At 41.9% G+C, this 21850-nt stretch overlaps 1 protein-coding gene across 3 annotated transcripts in view; it reads left to right on the top strand.

Moving 5' to 3' along the window:
• The window catches only part of LOC149443642 (two pore channel protein 1-like), an 86778-nt gene that overhangs the window by 7709 nt on the left and 57219 nt on the right, over window positions 1–21850 (top strand). The window contains exons 2-3 of one of the 3 annotated variants that reach the window (XM_089655415.1): window positions 8585–8830; window positions 15245–15354. In XM_089655415.1, the coding sequence (XP_089511541.1) occupies window positions 8758–8830; window positions 15245–15354 (183 nt within the window). In that variant the 5' untranslated portion in view covers window positions 8585–8757. Of the gene's footprint in view, window positions 1–8584; window positions 8861–15244; window positions 15355–21850 lie in introns of all 3 variants that reach the window. The other 2 variants (XM_089655414.1, XM_089655413.1) reach the window with 2 other exon arrangements.

The raw sequence follows: 21850 nt of genomic DNA, 5'->3' as shown, positions 1-21850 counted from the left end.
CGCACAGGTGATCAAATACCACCAAAAGAAAGCTCTATTTGGGTGAAAAAAGGACATAAATTTCATTTATGTACCATAATGCATGACCGCGCAATTGTCTGTTAAACTAGCGCAGCGCTGTATAGCAAAAAAATAGCGTAAATTGCAGTATCTATACCATAGTTTGTAGACGCTATAACTTTCACACAAAGCAATCAATAAACATTTATTGGGATTTTTTTTACCAAAAACATGAAGCAGAATACATCTTGGCCTAAATTTATAACTACAGTGGGGCAAAAAAGTATTTAGTCAGCCACCAATTGTGTAAGTTCTCCCACTTAAAAAGATGAGAGAGGCCTGTAATTGGCATCATAGGTAGACCTCAACTATGAGAGACAAAATGAGAAAAAAAATCCTGACAATCACATTGGCTGATTTGGAAAGAATTTATTTGCAAATTGTGGTGGAAAATAAGTATTTGATCACCTACGAACAAGCAAGATTTCTGGCTCTCATAGACCTTTACCTTCTTCTTCAAGAGGCTCCTCTGTCCTGCACTCATTACCTGTATCAATGGCACCTGTTTGAACTTGTTATCAGTATAAAAGACACCTGTCCACAATTTTAAACAATCACACTCCAAACCCCACTATGGTGAAGACCAAAGAGCTGTCGAAGGACACCAGAAACAAAATTGTAGACCTGCACCAGGCTGGGAAGACTGAATCTGCAATAGGCAAGCAGCTTGGTGTGAACAAATCAACTGTGGGAGCAATATGTACGGAAGACATACAAGACCATTGATAATCTCCCTCGATCTGGGGCTCCACGCAAGATCTCACCCCGTGGGGTCAAAATGATCACAAGAACGGTGAGCAAAAATCCCAGAACCACACGGGGGGACCTAGTGAATGACCTGCAGAGAGCTGGGACCAACGTAACAAAGGCTACCATCAGTAACGCACTACGCCGCCAGGGACTCAGATCCTGCAGTGCCAGACGTGTCCCCCTGCTTAAGCCAGTACATGTCCGGGCCCGTCTGAAGTTTGCTAGAGAGCATTTGGATGATCCAGAAGAGGATTGGGAGAATGTCATATGGTCAGATGAAACCAAACTAGAACTGTTTGGTAGAAACACAACTCGTCGTGTTTGGAGGAGAGAGAATGCTGAGTTGCATCCAAAGAACACCATACCTACTGTGAAGCATGGGGGTGGCAACATGCTTTGGGGCTGTTTCTCTGCAAAGGGACCAAGACGACTGATCCATGTACAGGACACAATGAATGGGGCCATGTATCGTGAGATTTTGAGTGCAAACCTCCTTCCATCAGCAAGGGCATTGAAGATGAAACGTGGCTGGGTCTTCCAACATGACAATGATCCCAAACATACCGCCGGGCAACGAAGGAGTGGCTTCGTAAGAAGCATTTCAAGGTCCTGGAGTGGCCTAGCCAGTCTCCAGATCTCAACCCCATAGAAAACCTTTGGAGGGAGTTGAAAGTCCGTGTTGCCCAGCGACAGCCCCAAAACATCACTGCTCTAGAGGAGATCTGCATGGAGGAATGGGCCAACATACCAGCAACAGTGTGTGCCAACCTTGTGAAGACTTACAGGAAACGTTTGACCTCTGTCATTGCCAACAAAGGATAAATAACAAAGTATTGAGATGAACTTTTGATATTGACCAAATACTTATTTTCCAACATAATTTGCAAATAAATTCTTTCCAAATCAGCCAATGCGATTGTCTGTATTGTTTTTCTCATTTTGTCTCTCATAGTTGAGGTCTACCTATGATGCCAATTACAGGCCTCTCTCATCTTTTTAAGTGGGAGAACTTGCACAATTGGTGGCTGACTAAATACTTTTTTGCCCCACTGTAACTTTGAGTTTACTATATATTTTTTTATAGCTGAAAGTAAAAAATATATAGTTTTTCTTCAAAATTTTCGGTCTTTTTTTGTTTATAGCATGAAAAATAAAAAGCACACAGGTGATCAAATACCACCGAAAGAAAGCTCTATTTGTGTGAAAAAAGGATGTAAATTTCGTTTGGGTGCAGCATTGCATGACCGCGCAATTGTCAGTTGAATTAGTGCAGCGCCGAGTAGCAAAAAGAGGCCTGGTCAGGAAGGGGGTAAATGCTCAGGAGGGCAAGTAGTTAAACATTAAACATGTCCAGTAAAAAAATTAATACATAAAATTTTGTTATAAATTTAGGTCAAAATGTATTCTGCTACATGTCTTTGCTAAAAACAAATCCCAAATACGTGTAAATTAATTGGTTTACATGAAAGTTATAGCCTCTGGCCACCCCCTGCACTGTGTCCGCAGCCTCTGGCCACCCCCTGCACTGTGTCCGCAGCCTCTGGCCACCCCCTGCACTGTGTCCGCAGCCTCTGGCCACCCCCTGCACTGTGTCTGCAGTCCATTGGTTCAGAATATCTTTTTTCTTGTTTTCCTCCTCTAAAACCTAGGCGCGTCTTATGGGTAGGTGTGTCTTGTGGAGCGAAAAATACAGAAGTTATAAATGGTCAGTCAGTCATAGATCCAGTACTTTCAAACATACTTTAAACACAAAAAAGAAATGATCAATTTGGTTAGAGTCAGATTTTGAGTTAATTGCTGTTTCAGCAAGAACAATCGCTCATATATCAGACTTTACATTTTGTGTAATCAATTTCTGAAAGGTGCAATTTTGTTATCAAAATAATCCTTCTGCTGATTGATTGTATTTTTACATGTATGGCCAGCAGTGGATTAGGCCAGTGTTTCTCAACCTTTTGTCAGTCAAGGCACCCTTTAAAATCCTGCACAATCTTGAGGCACCCTTTTATAATTCTCCACAATCTTGAGGCACCCTTTAAAATTCTGCACTATTTCGAGGCATCCTTTAAAATTCTCCACAATATCGAGGCACCCTTTAAAATTCTCCAGTCTTGAGGCACCCATTACAAAATGTAAAAAAACTAATAGTGTTACAAAATACATCAACATCTGCATATGTAGTACACCCAACATTAGAGGTCATATATTCTTCCAAAGTACTAGTACTTACTAGTATTCCATTGTTTCTCTTCTCCCTCAGTTTCTCTCTCTTGCTCAGCTAATGTGACCCCAATGCTGATGTAGAGGGACAGAGGAGTGTCAAGCAAGGATGATGTGCTGGTGCCCGATGTCCTTCTAATACAATTTTTAGGCATTTTACCAAGGCACCCCTGAAGAAACCTGAAGGCAGCACAGGGTGCCTGAGCACCCTGGATGAAAAAGACTGAATTTTAGGCCCCATCATGTCACCTGTATAAAAATGTCAGCAGCACAACCCCTCTCATCTTGCAGCAAGGAGCAGTTAGGACAAAAACTAAGCATGACAATTAGAGACACAAGGGAGGAACATGGAAGGGAAAGCACAAGTATTAACACCTGTTAGTTGCACTAAACACATATTACTTTGTGATTTTATAATGAAATCTTGATACATATGGTAGTATATTGTGTATATACAAGGATTCTCCAAAAGGTTTCCGTACATTTGTTTTTTAACTCTGTTAAGAATTTCAGAAAAAATGTGACAACTCTTAGGCCTCGTACACACAGGGTGTTTTTTGCAGCCACATAATTTTTTTACTGCTTTTAAACAGTCCTTCATGTTATTTAACCACTTGCCTACTGGGCACTTTTACCCCCTTCCTGCCCAGGCCAGTTTTCAGCTTTCAGCACTGTCGCACTTTGAATGACAATTGCCCGGTCATGCAACACTGTACCCATATGAAATTTTTAGCATTTTTTTTGAGACAGAGCTTTCTTTTGGTGGTATTTAATTACCTCTGGGTTTTTTATTTTTTGCTAAACAAACCAAGACAACTAATTTTGAAAAAAAAACAAACATTTTTTTCTTAGTTTTTGTTATAAAATTTTGTAAATAAGTGATTTTTCTCCTTCACTGATGTGCGCTAATGAGGCTGCACTGACGGACACTGATAGGCTGCACTGATAGCTGGCACTGATGGGCATTGATGAGGCACTAGTAGGTGACACTGATTGGCATTGACAGGCATCACTGATGGGCACTGAAATGCGGCACTCATATATGGCACTGACGGGCACTGATAGGCGGCACTGATAGGCAGCACTGACTGGCACTTATAGGTGACACTGAAAGGCAGCTCAGATGGGCACTGATATGTGGCATTGATGTGCACTGGTAGGCACTGGCAGGTGGCACTGATTATCACTGACAGATGGCATTGATGGGCACTGACAGGTGGCACAGCTGGGGCTACACTGATCATCAGGGCACACTGATCATCAGTGCCCTGATGATCAGTGTACATGTCCCCTCCAAGGAATGCCGATTACTGGCTTTCCTCTCCTCTCGAGCTGTCAGTGCGACAGCTCGTGAGGAGAGAAATGACGATAACCGGCATTTCCCTATTTTACATGCAATCGGCTGTGATTGGACACAGCTGAACACATGATCGAGCTGACATCTTCGACTCTTTCCGTTGATCGGTGATCCGCTGTGTCCGAGGAAAACAGTGCACCACCGATCGCCGCACTGCGCGCTTCCAGAGCCGTGCATGCGTGGTTAGAGTGGAAGGACGTCATATGTCCTCCCAGAACGAGAGAACCGCCTTGCGCCCGTCATTACCTTATATGGCGGGCGGGAGGCGGTTAATGTGTCCATGCACACATGGACTTCTAGAAGCTTTTAGCAGCAGCAGCGTTTACCAGCAGGAGAAAAAACCCAGGGCCAGTGCGTCCAGGAGCTGCAGGGTTTTGGCAGAAAAAACGCTTGAAGCTTCTAAACCAACCTAAACATATGTTAATGCTAGGTGCCTTTTAGCACTTAAGGCCTTTTTCATCCAGTGTTTTTTTTTCTAGTGTTTTTTTAGCTTATAAAAAATGCTAGTGCGCATGGAGCCTTATACTAATCTGCAAGGTCAGTCGGCTTTCCAGACATACTAGTCACATGACACTCTCAGACACAATCAACTACTACTCCTCACACCCTCACTGTTTCCAACAAAAATATACTTTTAGAAGACTCCTCGTATATAATTCAATAAATCATATATTTCATGATATTTGATATTCCAGCCCTCCTCCATTCAGGGGTGTAAGTCCAGTTAGTGCTTCTCCAAAGTTTTCCAGTATAGCTGTCAGATCAGAGACCATATCCAGCTTGCACTTCATTCTGATTTCAAGTTCTGCACAATTTCATGTTTGTGCTTTTTAACTTCACATTCAGTCCCACCCTCCTTTCCTGGTATATGAGAGTGAAGCTCCTAACATAGTTGTAGTGAACGTAGTAAACATAAGAAGCCACAAGTGCAGCCCTTGAGGGCAGCACAATATCTTAGTTTTTGAAAATTGGCTTTGAATAAAATATTTTAAAAAAATAAATGTTCTACCTTTGTTTTGGATAAACTGATATTATTCTGTTTTTGGTACTTTTAGAAGAACGTGACAAATTGACAATGTGGAATTTTTAATTTAGGAGAGCTTTTTTTTTAAACCCTTTCAACATTACATTTTAATGGAAAAAAATGACTTTTGCCAAAGCTGTGGGTTTGGTCCCTGTCAGATATTTACATTTTGTTTCCTTTTGTACTGCATTAAAATAATAATAGGGCTGAAACAACAAATCTACATAATTATAATAATAGTTGTCAACTATTTTAACTATCAAAAGAAAAGAAACAATATGTTTTCTTCATTTTCCAAAAACGTGTGGCAACAAACGAGATCTGCAAAATACAATGCTTCTTATCAAATTCCTTGGGGTGTCTACTTTCCAAAAATGGGTAATTTTGTGGGGTTTGGTGCTATCCTGGCATTTCAGGGCCACTGAAACTGTGATAGGCAGTCAGGAAGTGTAATGAGGAAATAAAGTCATTTAAAAGCCTTAAGGTGCTTATTGGATTTTGAGGTCCTGTACTTGGCTAGACTGCCAAAAAGTCTTTCATATCTGGTACCCCCATGCTCGGGAGAAGTAGCAGAATGTATTTTGGGAGTAATTCCACATATACCTATGGCATGTGTGAGCAATAAATTATTTAAATTACAATTTTGTGTATACATTTTTTTTTTTTTTTGTAATTTTCCAAAAATTACAATGATTAAAAAAATAAATTCTTCCATTGGCTCAAAATTGGCTGCAGAGAAGAAATTTCTGCCAGAAAAAGTGTGTGGTATGTCCACCATTAGAATACCTCCCTGCATCCACCCACTTCTAATGGAGGGCATACATGAAACGTGCCAACAAATATAAAATATATATGCCAAAGCATAGGGGCCATCCACCCACTGGCCACCCCAGGCCCCCGTGCATCGGCAGATATGCTCTTTTTTTAAACTGCGGATGAAAAAAAATCTCATCCAACAGCGCTGCCCACACTGACTTATGTATATTCTGAGAGCAAGTTCCTGTTGCTGTAAGAATAAATAGGTCAGTGCTGCAGCTGATTGACATTCCTGCAAAGAAAACAGCAATGGTAACAATAAAACCGTAACAATAAAACAGTAAAAGTAGAACAACAATAGCAAAAATGACAAAAAAAACCTGTTTTTTGTATTTCAATGGTTTTTATTAATTTATAACAATTAACACAGGAGCAACAAATCACACCCACGCAGGGGCTATCAATTGCACATAGAGGAACTAGAAATTAGAGAAATCAGTGCTCTAACACCAACAGGGCAAAAGATACGCCCATGCAGGGGCCATCAATGGCACTTAAATAACAAAACATAAATATAACACTGATAATAACTCAGACTAAAGGCAGCTGTCCACTGCCACACCAAAGCAAACCGAGAAAAAAAAAGGGGGGAAAGGAAGGAGAAGTACAAAAGAAAAAAGAATAGCCAAACCAAGAGCAGGGATCCAAGAACGCCAAAGTCGAACAACATCACATCCCCAGGCTAGCTGGGGGGAGCGTGGGAAAGGTATATTGTAACCACGGCTCCCATATTTTCAAGAATTTACATTGGGAGTCGTTGCAGATGCTCGACATCTGTTCATTGAGCATCATAGCGGTCATACGATCCCGCACCCCCTGAAGAGGGACAAACGGGCTCTTCCAGGCCTGAGCAATTGTTCTAGAGGCTGACAAAAACAAATAGAAAGCCAACTTCTTCTGGTGAGCCAAGAGGCCCGGTATGGGACAATGAAGCAAAGCATACCGAGCATCCCGTCGTATAGAAAGATGGAACAAGGTGAAAAGAAGGCCAAACACACGAGACCAAAAACGAAGCAGCCTCGGGCATGACCACCAGATATGCAATACATCACCACGATGGCCACAACCCCGATAGCATCGATCACTGCAGGCAGGGTGTGACAGCTGTGTGACAGCTCGTGAGGAGAGAAATGCCGATAACCGGTATTTCTTTATTTACATGCGATCAGCTGTGATTGGACATCTTTGATGTCTGCGGCTCATTCCGCTGATCGGTGATCCGCTGTGTCCCAAGGGCACGCACGCGCGTTTAGAGTGGGAGGACATCATATGATGTCCTGCCAGAATGAGTGAACCGCCTTGCGCTTGTCATTTCATTATATGGCTGGCAGGAGGCAGTTAAGGCTGTAATTAAAGGAAAAGGTGGTTCAGCAAAATACTGAGACAAGGGGGTGATCTTTTTTCCAACTCAGTGATTCTGTTTTAGATTTTTTTCTGATATGTTCGTGTTATATCTTTCACTTGGATGTTATAAGTTGCAGAGTAAATACAACTGGATAAAACAAAAAAAGTGTGTGTCTTCGTTTCAGGCTGCAAAGCAGCAAAATGTGATTATTTTAAAGGGGAGTGATTTTTTTTTTTTCTATACCCGCTTATTTATTAAAATAAAGCTAGATGCTGTACAATGAAATAAAAAGGATATCTTGCTGCCTGGTTCTCCACCTGCGGTTATGTGTATGTATCAAAAAAGGTGTTTTTGCTTTTTATAGCTCATTATAATGCTTTGGATTTTTAAAAAAAAAATAATACTCCAAGCATATAAAAGAAACAGTAAACATTTTTAGTTATTTAAAAAATAATTTATTAAAAAAATTCGAAAACATTACTCTGAGTTAGGTGGCACCAGCAGTGTAGTATGTTTCGATTGTGCAACCCCTAACTAGAAAAACATTGGACGCTGTTTAAGCCCACTAGGGTTCAGCCCATTAAAATTGTGAACTAGCTCATATGTCTTGTAAAAACTTGACCCTTTACCTATCTATGTAGTCAGGCAAGTAATACCCCTCATTTTTGTAGCCTCTAATGAAGGACTGACAATGTTCATGGCTGTTCGATCAAGGTGGGACAGGTGAGTGGCATTGTACATAGACTGTTCGCATCCAGGGATCTGTCTGCAACCACAGGTAATTGCCTAATGTGTGACTACTTGCGAACAACAGCTGTGTCTCTTGGCCTGTCATTGATGTGTACAGGCTTTTATCCATAGCAAATCACACATTTATCTGTGCAGTGTACGAGGGCCAGAAATGCTACGTGAATGAGCCCTGAAATAATTTATTGTTAATGTCACAAAAAACAAGTTTTAATATTAAATGTGGCTTTATTAAATTATTTCTCACTAATGTTGTTCATTGCAGAAGCACCAGTTTTTAGGAGATGAATTTGCCACTTTGTCGGCCAGTGTTGAAGCTTCGCCATTTTTAAGATCCTCCATGTTGGTCCTCTCTGGCAGAAGACTGAGTACATTGTTTATCAAATGAACCTCACATAGTCACCAGAATCTCAAGAGGATCTCTGGATTATTTTAGGAATGGCTGGAAAACCAGAAGACGATGACCCACTACTTTCCTTGGAAGAAAATGGAGGCTTTGGAGATCTTTCTGGTGAGGACACAAACAGTGATGTAGCTTTAGGTAAGAAACTCGCAGTTCTGCAAACCGTCCTGAAGTAATCCAGAACTAGACACTATTTGCAAATTGTGACATTTCTTACTGGATTATATTTTATTTAAAGCAATTTTCCGTGCCAGCTATAAAGGACATTGCCAAAGAAGGTTTTAAATTGATCATATTAAAAGTCCTCATTTATTAGTATTTTATACTTATTCTGGTGGTGGATCTGCCATTGGCACATATGCTAGATCTAATGTCTTGATTATTAATGTATGTCCTCTGGTACCATACAATATTTATAAGCCACATTTTCCACTGGGTACTCTTTTTAAAGCAGATGCATGTCACAGCCATTCAGTCTTATACATTGCCCACACTTATGGCGGCCCCTGGATAGTTATCTTTAGTTTCACTGCTATTAGGGGGAGTTTACCACCCCATGGACTCAGACTCTTTTATTCTACCGCATGTTTCACATTCTGTGTTATTTCATGGATCCTCCTTAGGCTGAAGAATTGCATACTAATTCAGTGCTAGATATTACAGAGATCGTGAAGAGCTGCTGTTACCATCAGAAATGGGGAAACAAACCAGCAATAGTGTAAAACATATCAACTTTAATAAACACAAAATAACATAAACAGTTACTTCCCAGTGTATTTAGTTTTACATAATACCTCATCAGGTAAAGGAAGGGAATCTAGGGAATGGGCATAGGGGTGAATGGAGGGTCCAGTCAGTCGGTCTGTCAGTTTTTCAGGCGCACCTGTTCGGACTCTTCATGTAATTTTTCAGATGCACTTCATGTGAAAGGGACCTATGTTGGGTTGATTCAGGCACAAAATAGCATGACTGCTACTATTTTCACAGTTATGCGATCTCTAAAGGTTAAAAGACCTTGCATTTGCTTACATTAGCATTTGATGCTTACGCAGAGAACACAAATGTCATCCAGATTACTCAACACCATTGTTTAAACTTACGTACAGAGACTCATCCTGTGTGCCAGCTCCCTTCGTTTTTTGTGCCTGCATACCTGTGCCCGCCTAAACAAAGCCTAAGGAAATCTTCTGGGGATTGAATATAATATTGTGAGAGTGTGAGGCTCTCTCGTTGTGGAAGTGGTTAGGAAAAGAACACAGGGTCTGCACATTTGCTGAGTGCAGGACTACAGATCATTGATTTTGAGTGGAGAAAGATGCTTATGCAGCTTTCTTCGGATTTTGGTATTTCCAGCCCAGGTGCACACAGCCGTTATAATGATGGGCTGGTGAGAGCAGTTACAAGTAGGAGGTAGGTGTGCTCTATTTAGAGACCAAGGCAAACCACTCGAGACAGCACTCCATGTGGGAGAGATTCTTGGAGACTGCAAGAGTCTGGGAGGTTAAATGCAGAGCCAACTGGGAGAGAGTCCAGGAGACCAGAGGAAACCATGGGGTAGATTTACTAAAACTGGAACACTCAGAAGCTGGTACAGCTGTCCATGGTAGCCATTCAGCTTCTAACTTCACCTTGTTCAGTTAAGCTTTGGCAATAAAACCTGGAAGCTGATTGGTTTCTATGCAGAGTTGCACCAGATTTTGCACTTTCAAGTTTTAGTAAATAACCCCCTATGAGTCTTGGAGGATTGAGAGAGCCTAGGGTGTCCGAAGAACCCCTACTTAGAGGCTAGGACTGAGCCTGTGCAGCAAGGTACAGCGACCAAGGCTGAGTGAGCCTTAAGAGCCAGGTGGTTCAGTGTTTTTTTTTTGTTGAAGCTGAAACCCCGTGTGCAGAGTCATACGTTGTAAAGACTTTGTTTCCTAATAAAAGTTGGCTACCAGGCCCTATGGACTCGCATCCTAAAACGCATCTATATGTATGTGTGTGTGTGTGTGTGTGTGTTTTACACTTCCTTTTTTTTATTTTTTTACGATTTCTGTTCCTTTTTTGAGAGCTATGACAGCTCTGCCAGACCCTCTTTAGTGAATGGGTGTGCGGTGATGTCACATCCCCACACGCTCAAAGCAAGCACAACACGATGATAGCAATCAAATGCCCGGGAGCTGATTGTTTCAGCTCTTGGGCATTTCACTGGATGCCAGCTATGACATGCAGCTAGAGGTTCCAGCGTGCCCCCTTGCCAGGACCTGTGGGAACCACTGATCCCTGCTGCCCCTTTAAAACAGCACTCTAATGCAGTGCCATTTTTCAAGCGGCGCTGGGGATTCAAGTGGTTAACCACTTCCTGTCCGGACACTTTTACCCCCTTCCTGTCCAGGCCAATTTTCAGCTTTCAGTGCTATCACACTTTGAATGACAATTGCGCGGTCATGCAGCACTGTACCCATATGAATTTTTTACCATTTTTTTGAGACAGATAAAGCTTTATTTTGGTGGTATTTATTCAATGCTGGGATTTTTTTTTTTTTTTTTTTGCTATGTAAATGAAAAAGTTCAAAAAGTTTGAAAAAAAGTGTTTTTCTTATAAAATTTTGCAAATAAATAATCTTTCATCATAAATCTTGGCTGAAATGTATTCCGTTATCTTTTTAGTAAAAAAAAAAAAATAAGCCAAATTAGTTTATAACCAAAAATTTAAAATTTGAAACATTTTTTTTACATTTTTATTTTATTTTTTTATATTATTATTTGTTTAATTTCTTTTTTTTTTTACATACTGTCACCCTAGCAGTACAGTGTCACCATGGTGACACTGTACTACTTGTGGGGGGTGATGAAGATTTTTTTTTTTTTTTTTTTTTTACAGTGATTGCTTTTACACCCATATAGGATGTAAAAGCAATCATTTCTCTTTCTCTCTGTCTGCATTCTTGCAGCCATTGAGAAATACTGAGTGAGCTGTGATTGGCCACAGCTTGTCACATGGTACAAGGCTGTTGTGAATAGCCTTGTACCATGTGACCTCTGTGATCATTCACAGATTTCACACGTAGTAAGCAATGATGTCACAAGTGACATCTTGCTTACTACTTTGCATGTGATCACTGATTGGCCTATCAGTGATCACATGATCGGGACCTCGTACAGAGGTCCCGTCCGACGATTGGTGTTTCACTGTGTCTGAAGGACACAGCGGGCACCGGATCACGGTGCTGCGCGCTCCAAGGGAGCGCGCGCAGCTAGAAATGGCGGGTGCCGTTTATGAAAGGCAACCCGCCCCTGGAGTGCCACCGTCCTGCCGTTTATAAACAGCAGGCGGACGCCAAGTGGTTAAACAAGCTGTGGGAACCATGGACATCCTTTGTGTAAACTCTCTCTCCTTTGGAATCTGAAGATATAGTTTACAATATTCTCTTTATACTATATACCCTTTGTACCATGAATGTAGTTTCTTTAACCATTCTGCACAATGTATTTGTTGAAGGGTGTTTTGACTTTTTGGCTAAAGTACAAATTAAATTATCTTGTAATGAATAAAACTGGGCTAAATTAGCATTTTGTCTGAATGGAGTTAAGCGTTAAACAATTCCAGCTGTAAAGATGGGTACACACTATAAAAAAAATTGGAAGAAAAATTCTGTATGAGGAGCGATCGGTTGATTATATGTTCGTTCGTATAGTGCTTTCGACAGCTGATTCCTACTTTTCGGACGAAAAAAAACAAAGGTGCAAGCTAGAAAATTTTTATCATACGTAAACACGTTTGATTTTTGCTCAATGTGTGTATTAATCGTACAGAAATAATCGAATAAAAAAAAACACACATGATCAGAAGCAAAGCATGACCCAGAAGAAGGGGGCAACAAACATAGAAACCATACACTAGAAAGACTGTTTGCCTTTGTCCGAGAATTTTTGTACAAGTTAATAACATTGTCAGTTACATCATGATACGCATCTTTGTGGAAAATTGGATGATCGTTCGATTTTCTCATAGTGTGTACCACACTTCCGTTTCAGTAAGAAAGACTTTATAAGGAGCAGTGTGGATGGATAGGAATTTTTAAAGATATGCTCTAAATGGCAGTTTTAGGCATGCAAGTTTCTGCACATGGTTAAGAGCAGCTGTTTAGTTTTTTGGATGGGTTCATCACCGTTTTACTTCAGTTTTTCCAGAATTGTTTTAGCATTGCAGACAAGCATGTAAATAAAATGGTCTGTGTCATGCTGCTCTGTGTTCACATCTGGAACGTGTAAGTGCTTGACATTTTTAAATTTATTTCATAGTTGTAAATTTTTATTTAAGCCTTATTCACACAGGTGCTGAGATAGTACATCATGAATTGGCTGTTTTTGTGGCTGAAGCTGCCAGGTGCTGCATTCAAACAGCCCTTGCAAGTCCATGGAGATGCAGAGGCTGCATGGACACAGTCCATGTTCAGAGCTGCTCAACTAAACACCTGTCAAGTTAGGGCGAGCAGCTGTGCTTGTGCAACTGCTACACTCCCATAGACTTACATGTGCTTCCTAGACATAGCACCTGGCGGCTCCAGCCGCATAACCAAAATACCAATTCACAGTTCCTCAGTGCCTATATGAATGAGTTAATAAAAAGTAACTGGGTTTCTAACAAATGTACATGAGGTAGAATTATATTGGTACAAACTGTATAATGGATAAAACATCCCATACTTGAGTTTGAATGCTTTGATTCAACTTCTAAAATTCCAAAATAACTTCTTACAACTTATCACAGTGAGGGATTTATGGTTGTTAATGACTTGCAGTTGCTTTTATATATCTATAACTAGCTGTAACTATACATGGGACAGACTTGTCACCTCTTGTAAATTATATTGCTACCATGTCTTAAATTTGACTCCATTTCATTTAATTATTTAAACACTGAACCTTTTGGGTCTTGTGTCATGCAGATGCAGAGTTGACTTAAGCGGTTCTGCCCGCCCCTCCTCTCCACTTGCCCAGTCATGGTAAGCTTTGTGTTATCTAAACCAATTCACAAAATACAAAGCCTCCTGTGAATGGATGATGGAGGGAAGAAATGTGCAGTCACACAGCGGCCACATCTCTCCAGAGTGTCGGGAATTTAGCGATAGCTCAATACAACTGTTTATTGTAATAAGAGATAAACCCACCTGTGCACCGTCCTAGATTTGCGATCAGGAGGGATTTTGCTTTCCAGTATACTGCATGTGCACCTTTTGTTATGAATTCCTGGGTCCTTTGACCCCTCTTTTCACCCCACTTTTCTTCTGTTTAGCCCTAAAGAGACCATCATGCGACCACTCTGATGTGAGCATTTTTGCATATATATTTTCTACTGAGCTATTAGGTGGATCAAAGGGGTGTTTTTTCTTTTCACTTTAATGTTGAGTGACTATGTTACATATTCTATAGTCCGTGTTATTATTAACATCTCTGCTCCCAGGACCACTATAACTAGGATTTTTACTACATTTCCTATGTATGATTTTTGATTGGCGGAGTCACATATGATGGTCACACATTGCCACCTTGCTGTTGATTCATGTTTGAGGGTGGCACTATGGGGCGTTTCATTGATGGGCCCGCCCACTGGCTCATTGCTAGGAGGGGGTGGGGGACTACTTCCGATTTGTGGTCCTATAAAGGCTGTAAAAGCAATAATTTCTCCTTCTCTCTGGCTGCATTCTTGCAGCCATTGAAAATACTGTGAGAGCTGTGATTGGTCACAGCTTATTACATGGACAGAGGTCCCGTACAGCGATTGGTGTTCCGCTGTGTCCTCCGCACTGCTCCCCTCTGGGTGGTTATGTACATGGGCTGGACCGTGGTTAAATGCCATTCACACTTTGGGGTTGATTTACTAAAGGCAACTATATTGTGTACTCTACAAGTGCAGTTGCTCCAGAGCTTGGTAAATCAGGAAAATGCTTCACTTTGCAAAGAAAACACATGCAAGGAAAATAAAAACAGAATTTTTGCTTGTACGTGGTTGGATGATAGAAATCAGCAGAGCTGGCTTTCCTTTCAGAGCTTCCCCTCTATTTGCCTTTAGTAAATCCACTCCATTGCTGGTCTGGTACATTTTATTAAGGCAACCCATTCAACAAACCACGATGGAAAACAAAGTGGAAATGTAGCATTTTTTCTGATGTAGCATAGCACAACGCACAGTAATGGGATAGCCTGCAGTGTGATACATTAGGGCTTGGATGTCTTTTTCTGAGTAAGGTTGCACATTTCTGGTAAAAGAATGCACTTTTATATGTCATAGTAAAACAGTGATTTATTTGCTTTGTTTTCCACACTTCAATGAATGAGCACATAATAACTATATAAATTCAATGCAATATTATAAGGGAATCTACTTTGAAAAAAAATATGAATGTTCTCATTTGGTGAACTTCTATTTTTGGTGGCTGCTATGTTAATGAGTAACAAAACTGCCTGGATTCATTAGTAAACTGCAAGGCTAGCTTCTTGTTGAGTGCATAACATTTTCTTAAATTTTACTTGCAGCTCGAGATGAGTTTGAAAGCCACACTGTCACCATGGACCAAATACCAGCATTGGAAGAGTTTGATTTTAGTTGGGAGACTCGGTATCAAGAAGCTGCCATCTACCTCCAGGTTAGAATGATATTGCTGTGGGAGAGTGGTAAAATCAGCTGTCTGTTAGTTGCAAATAAAGTGTTTTTTGGGGGTTTTTTTCTTTTGTTTTGTGGAGAGAATCCATGAATTGAGGAACTAATAGCAAATGTTCAGAATGTTATGGATTACATGTATGTGTGTGGCTTTTTTAGCAGTGTAGGTTCCTGGCAAAATATATTGAAGATAATATAAACATGTATTATATTTTGAAGTGCAAGTAAGTTTTGCAAAATGAAAGTTGAATATTTTTAATTAAAATCATCAGTGGGCTTCCTCCCCACCCACCCTTATACTAATCTCATTACAGTAATGTGCTTGAGAGCTGAGGCTTTTTCCTCTCTCGCTCCTCATTTGATTAGATACAGCAGCTGTGAGGAGAAGACAGGGACAGGGCTGAGCTTTGTGAGTCTTATAGACAGAGCAGGGTTCAGGAGCAAGCATGTACGTATGCCCCCCGAGCAAGCGGCTTGCTGTGGGGGCACTCAAAAAGGTGGATGAGCGAATAGCTCTGCCAGGGGATCTAAGAAGAGGAGGATCAGGGCTGCTCTGTACAAAACTATTGCACAGAGCAGGTAAGCATAACCTGTTTGTTATTTTAAAGCAAGAAAAAAAACAAACATTTAGTGTCACTTTAACCTCTCCTATTACCTATGTGCTAGGAAGATAGATGTTTTTTTTTTCAGTTCAGTTGATTCAAGACTTATGGCCAGTTCACACAGCTGCTCTGTGCGGTGTGGTTAATTTTGAATGGGCAAAAATTGCACCATACCAAAAGCAGGGCACTACTTCTTAAAACGCATTGCGACTGGATCGCATGTTACAAAAGTACTTACGATCTAGTGCGGGCAAATGCACTGCATTTGCGACCTACGTTTGGGGTGCAATTAACTTTGTATTCACACCTGCTGCAAATGACAAATGGAGTTTGTTTGTTTTTCATGTGGTCTAAATCGCACAGTAGCGCACAGTGCATTCCTGTGCAATTCATGTGCGGGCATGGTGTGAACCAGCCTTTAAATTATTTTTTTTTTCTTGCATCGACCTCTGTTTCCCAGGTTTGTAAAGCTACCATCTGATCGCCTGTTCATACTTTCTCAAAATTTTACCAGGATGTCCTTTGGGCTTGTTAGATACTTTTTGGGATGTGTTTCCCACCTCTCAGCTGGACTGCTTTTGGGCATCCCAAAGGTTTCCAACTGTCTGTGTACCTCAATTGACGATAGAGAAATAAAGATTTTTGTATTCACTGTAAAATTATATTCTCTGAGTCCATTGAGGGACACACATCCCGCCCCTCCTTGTTTATAATCATGTGCTTGTTACTGGTTTGCTACTGCATTGAGACATTCTCATAGTAGGAGGGGTTTTACCAGGGCTGGCCTACAGGTTTTTTTTATATTTTTTTGCCAGTGTCCATTCCTCTTGTAGGTGGCAGTATAACCCAAAGGTTTAACTTTGTGTCCCTCAATGGACTCCGTGAAAAGGATTTTATGGTGATTAAAAAAATCCTCATTTTCAAAATTACCTCATTCTTTTTTTCTGACTTTTAATATTTCAGGGAAACATATAAGCTTATTGAGTAACATTCATTATATGGACTCATACAGTATCTCACAGAAGCGAGTACACCCCTCACATTTTTGTAAATATTTTATTACCGTATTTTGTGCGTCTTATGGAGCGGCCGGCCCAGTATTCCCGCCGCCGTGTTAGAATACTGGGCCGGCTGCTCAGCTCTACTGTGCAGAAGAACCCACTCCTCCATCCTACCTGTTCCTCGGTCCAGTGGTGTCCTGCTTCCTTCGGCCCTCTTCTCTCCCTCAGGCCGGCATCTTCAGTGTGGGCACCCAGCTGTGAAAGCTTTCGGCTTCACAGCCGGGTACCCGCTGCGCATGTGCGAGAAGCGCTGCGCTTTGTGAATGGACCTGTCACGTGTCACAAGACTACGGGAAGGAAAGCTCCGTGCAAGTGGGAGTGGGTACCTGTAAAATTCTGGTACTCGCCTCTCCCTCCCTCCCCAAAAGTCTTCAGTCTCTGGTCATCTCCTGTACTATGTCCGCAGTCTCTGGTCCTCTCCTGTACTATATCCGCAGTCTCTGGTCCTCTCCTGTACTATATCCGCAGTCTCTGGTCCTCTCCTGTACTATATCCGCAGTCTCTGGTCATCTCCTGTAGTATGTCTGCAGTCTCTGGTCATTTCCTGTACTATGTCTGCAGTCCATTGGTTCAGAATTTTTTTTTCTTGTTTTCCTCCTCTAAAATCTAGGTGCATCTTATGGAGCGAAAAATACGGTATATCGTTTCATGTGATAACACTGAAGAAATGACACTTTGCTACAATGTAAAGTAATGAGTGTACAGCTTGTATAACAGTGTAAATTTGCTGTCACTTCAACATATCTCAACACACAGCCATTAATATCTAAACCGCTGGTAACAAAAGTGAGTACACCCCTAAGTGAAAATGTCCAAATTGGGCCCAATTTGCCATTTTCCCTCCCTGGTGCGACTCATTATTGTTGCAAGGTCTCAGGTGTGAATAGGGAGCAGGTGTGTTAAATTTGGTGTTATCGCTCTCGCTCTCTTATACTGGTCACTGGAAGTTCAACATGGCACCTTATGACAAAGCACTCTCTGAGGATCTGAAAAAAAGAATTGTTGCTTTACATAAAGATGGTCTAGGCCAGTGATGGCGAACCCGTGGCACGCGTGCCACAGCCGGCACGCCAAGCCTTATCTGTGGGCACGCCAGGAGAATCCAGCGGCGCGCTGTCTTCCCGGCTGTAGTGTGCGTGACAGCCGGGTCCCAAGTGCGCATGCACAAGAAGCAGTGCTCTTTGTGAATGGTAAGGCGGTACCTGGGACACATCCCAGAAGCCGCCGGACCAATCACAAAGCGCAGCGCTTCTCGCGCATGCGCACTGGGCATCCGGCTGTCCGACGAGCGCCCACACTACAGAAGCCGGGAAGACAGCACGCGGCTGGATAAAGGAACAGGTAAGATAAAAAAAACTCTGCGGAAGTAAGAGCGGGTACCTGTCAAATTCAGGTACCCGCTCCCCCTCCCTCCCCAAAGGTCAGCAGTCATCTCTGTACTGTCCGCAGTCTCTGGTCATCCCTGTGCTGTCCGCAGTCTCTGGTCATCCCTGTGCTGTCCGCAGTCTCTGGTCATCCCCTGTACTGTCCGCAGTCTCTGGTCATCCCTGTACTGTGTCCGCAGTCTCTGGTCATCCCTGTACTGTGTCCGCAGTCTCTGGTCATCTCCTGTACTGTGTCCGCAGTCTCTGGTCATCTCCTGTACTGTGTCCGCAGTCTCTGGTCATCTCCTGTACTGTGTCCGCAGTCTCTGGTCATCTCCTGTACTGTGTCCGCAGTCTCTGGTCATCTCCTGTACTGTGTCCGCAGTCTCTGGTCATCTCCTGTACTGTGTCCGCAGTCTCTGGTCATCTCCTGTACTGTGTCCGCAGTCTCTGGTCATCTCCTGTACTGTGTCCGCAGTCTCTGGTCATCTCCTGTACTGTGTCCGCAGTCTCTGGTCATCTCCTGTACTGTGTCCGCAGTCTCTGGTCATCTCCTGTACTGTGTCCGCAGTCTCTGGTCATCTCCTGTACTGTGTCCGCAGTCTCTGGTCATCTCCTGTACTGTGTCCGCAGTCTCTGGTCATCTCCTGTACTGTGTCCGCAGTCTCTGGTCATCTCCTGTACTGTGTCCGCAGTCTCTGGTCATCTCCTGTACTGTGTCCGCAGTCTCTGGTCATCTCCTGTACTGTGTCCGCAGTCTCTGGTCATCTCCTGTACTGTGTCCGCAGTCTCTGGTCATCTCCTGTACTGTGTCCGCAGTCTCTGGTCATCTCCTGTACTGTGTCCGCAGTCTCTGGTCATCTCCTGTACTGTGTCCGCAGTCTCTGGTCATCCCTGTACTGTCCGCAGTCTCTGGTCATCCCTGTACTGTGTCCGCAGTCTCTGGTCATCCCTGTACTGTGTCCGCAGTCTCTGGTCATCCCTGTACTGTGTCCGCAGTCTCTGGTCATCCCTGTACTGTTAATTAGTTTGCACTACTGTACGAGTTGTTTTTTCTAAACCAAAAGCTTGATATTCAGGTTTCATTGCAGTGTTGGCACTTTGAAAGAAATAAGTTGGTTTTGGGTTGCAGTTTGGGCACTCGGGCTCAAAAAGGTTCGCCATCACTGGTCTAGGCTATAGAAGATTGCCAAGACCTTGAAACTGAGCTGCAGCATGGTGGCCAAGACCATACAGCGGTTTAACAGGACAGGTTACACTTGGACCAGGCCTCACCATGGTCGAACAAAGAAGTTGAGTGCATGTGCTCAGCTTCATATCCATATTCATCAAGAGAGCCCAACTGTGTCTGCCCCTTTTATGTCCAGCTCCTCCATTCATAGAAGTCATACTATAGCTTCTATCAAAGAAACAGGATCCAGGAATGGAGGACAGGAATATGATTGTTAGGTGTGCCTCCTCCATTCATAGACAATGGTTCATTCGCAGAAGTTGTAGTACAGTATCTATTAATGTAGCTGCTGGGCAGAAAAAGCGGGCATGGTCGCCTATGTTGATGAGAGCCTGTGACAGCCCTTTTGTTGTATTGCACTGGAAGATTACAGTTTTGTTGGCTATTATCCCTGCAGTGAATGGAAATCATGGAGCAGGGTTTGGGACACAGTGAGACAGTATAACCATGCAAGTTATAATGAGAAGGGACTAAAACAATTGAAAAGCCCTCACTATAATCAGTGCTCAGCACAGTAAAGTTTTCTTAAAACAACAGTAATCTGATCTTGCAGCCTTTACATCTTATTCAGTCAACTTTATCAGGTATTAAACATTCTTATGACTTTCTGATTTTCACTGTAGGAGTGTTAAAATATTATTTTTGTACTAGAAACGTATATCTGCTTCATATTTTGAGTTTGGTGCAGTACTGTGGGAGGGATACGTTTAGTCTAGCATTTATGGGTTAAGGCTATAGTTTAGGTCAGGATTAAGATTAAGGGTTAGATTAGTTTTAAGGCACAGTAGTGACATACAAATGGTCAGAGTTCCTCCTGTGCTATGAAAATGAAAGTATGCAACCTAGTCTAAAGCTGCCAACACTCAAAAACTGATACCAAAACAGTGTTAGTGATAAATAAAAAATATATAAGTAGTGTAGCGCTTTTAACAAATAAATACGTGCCAAATATACTCAATAGAATCCTAAAAAATAAATAAATATATAATAATCCTTCATATATAATAATAAAAGACAGATATGATTAGTGCCAAACTAAAATCTATTACCCACTTCATATATATTTCAAATAGTGAGTGCCTATTGGTAAATATCACAGTGCACACACACCTATAGTGAACACGAATAATAAAAGGAGCTATATCCAATAGAAAACTATAAAGTATAATACACAGTGCCAAAATAAAACAGTGTCCTCTCAGTTGAAAAAAAACTCTTAACAATGTCCTTTTGTGAAAACAATATAATCATGCAGTGTGAGATGGTGATACATCCGTGATTGTGTCAAAAAAACAAACACTCTTCTCCTAATAACGGCTAGATTGCCTCCTCACCTCCTCCCAATGACCCCAAAGGGCCAACAGGCTTGCAGGATCTCCCTGGATCCTTGGTTTATAATGGCCAGCAGCTTCCTTCCTTTATTGGGTCTCCTTATTGGGGCTCCTATCGCCCCTGGACAGCCAAGATATTTTCTGAAGAATAATAGCTCACCAGTCCAGTGAGCCAAGAAGAAACTCTAAGTGCAGTACTTCAAACCACTTTCTTTTATTAAACAAGGTTTAAGAGTAACACATTTCAAAGCAGTCTTCCCTCCTCACCGATGTGTGTGTACACTGCATGTGAATGGGACTTCCTGGGTGTAGCAAAATGGTGTCCCATTCACATGCAGTGTACACACACATCGGTGAGGAGGGAAGACTGCTTTGAAATGTGAGTGTTACTCTTAAACCTTGTTTAATAAAAGAAAGTGGTTTGAAGTACTGCACTTAGAGTTTCTTCTTGGCTCACTGGACTGGTGAGCTATTATTCTTCAGAAAATATCTTGGCTGTCCAGGGGCGATAGGAGCCCCAATAAGGAGACCCAATAAAGGAAGGAAGCTGCTGGCCATTATAAACCAAGGATCCAGGGAGATCCTGTTGGCCCTTTGGGGTCATTGGGAGGAGGTGAGGAGGCAATCTAGCCGTTATTAGGAGAAGAGTGTTTGTTTTTTTGACACAATCACGGATGTATCACCATCTCACACTGCATGATTATATTGTTTTCACAAAAGGACATTGTTAAGAGTTTTTTTTCAACTGAGAGGACACTGTTTTATTTTGGCACTGTGTGAGCACTGTGTATTATACTTTATAGTTTTCTATTGGATATAGCTCCTTTTATTATTCGTGTTCGCTATAGGTGTGTGTGCACTGTGATATTTACCAATAGGCACTCACTATTTGA

This window comes from Staurois parvus, unplaced genomic scaffold (genome assembly GCF_062004578.1).
Source record: "Staurois parvus isolate SC_StPar_1 unplaced genomic scaffold, SC_StPar_1.0 ptg000840l, whole genome shotgun sequence".
NCBI classification, from domain to species: domain Eukaryota; kingdom Metazoa; phylum Chordata; class Amphibia; order Anura; family Ranidae; genus Staurois; species Staurois parvus.
This window is presented reverse-complemented; position numbering and strand designations above follow the sequence as displayed.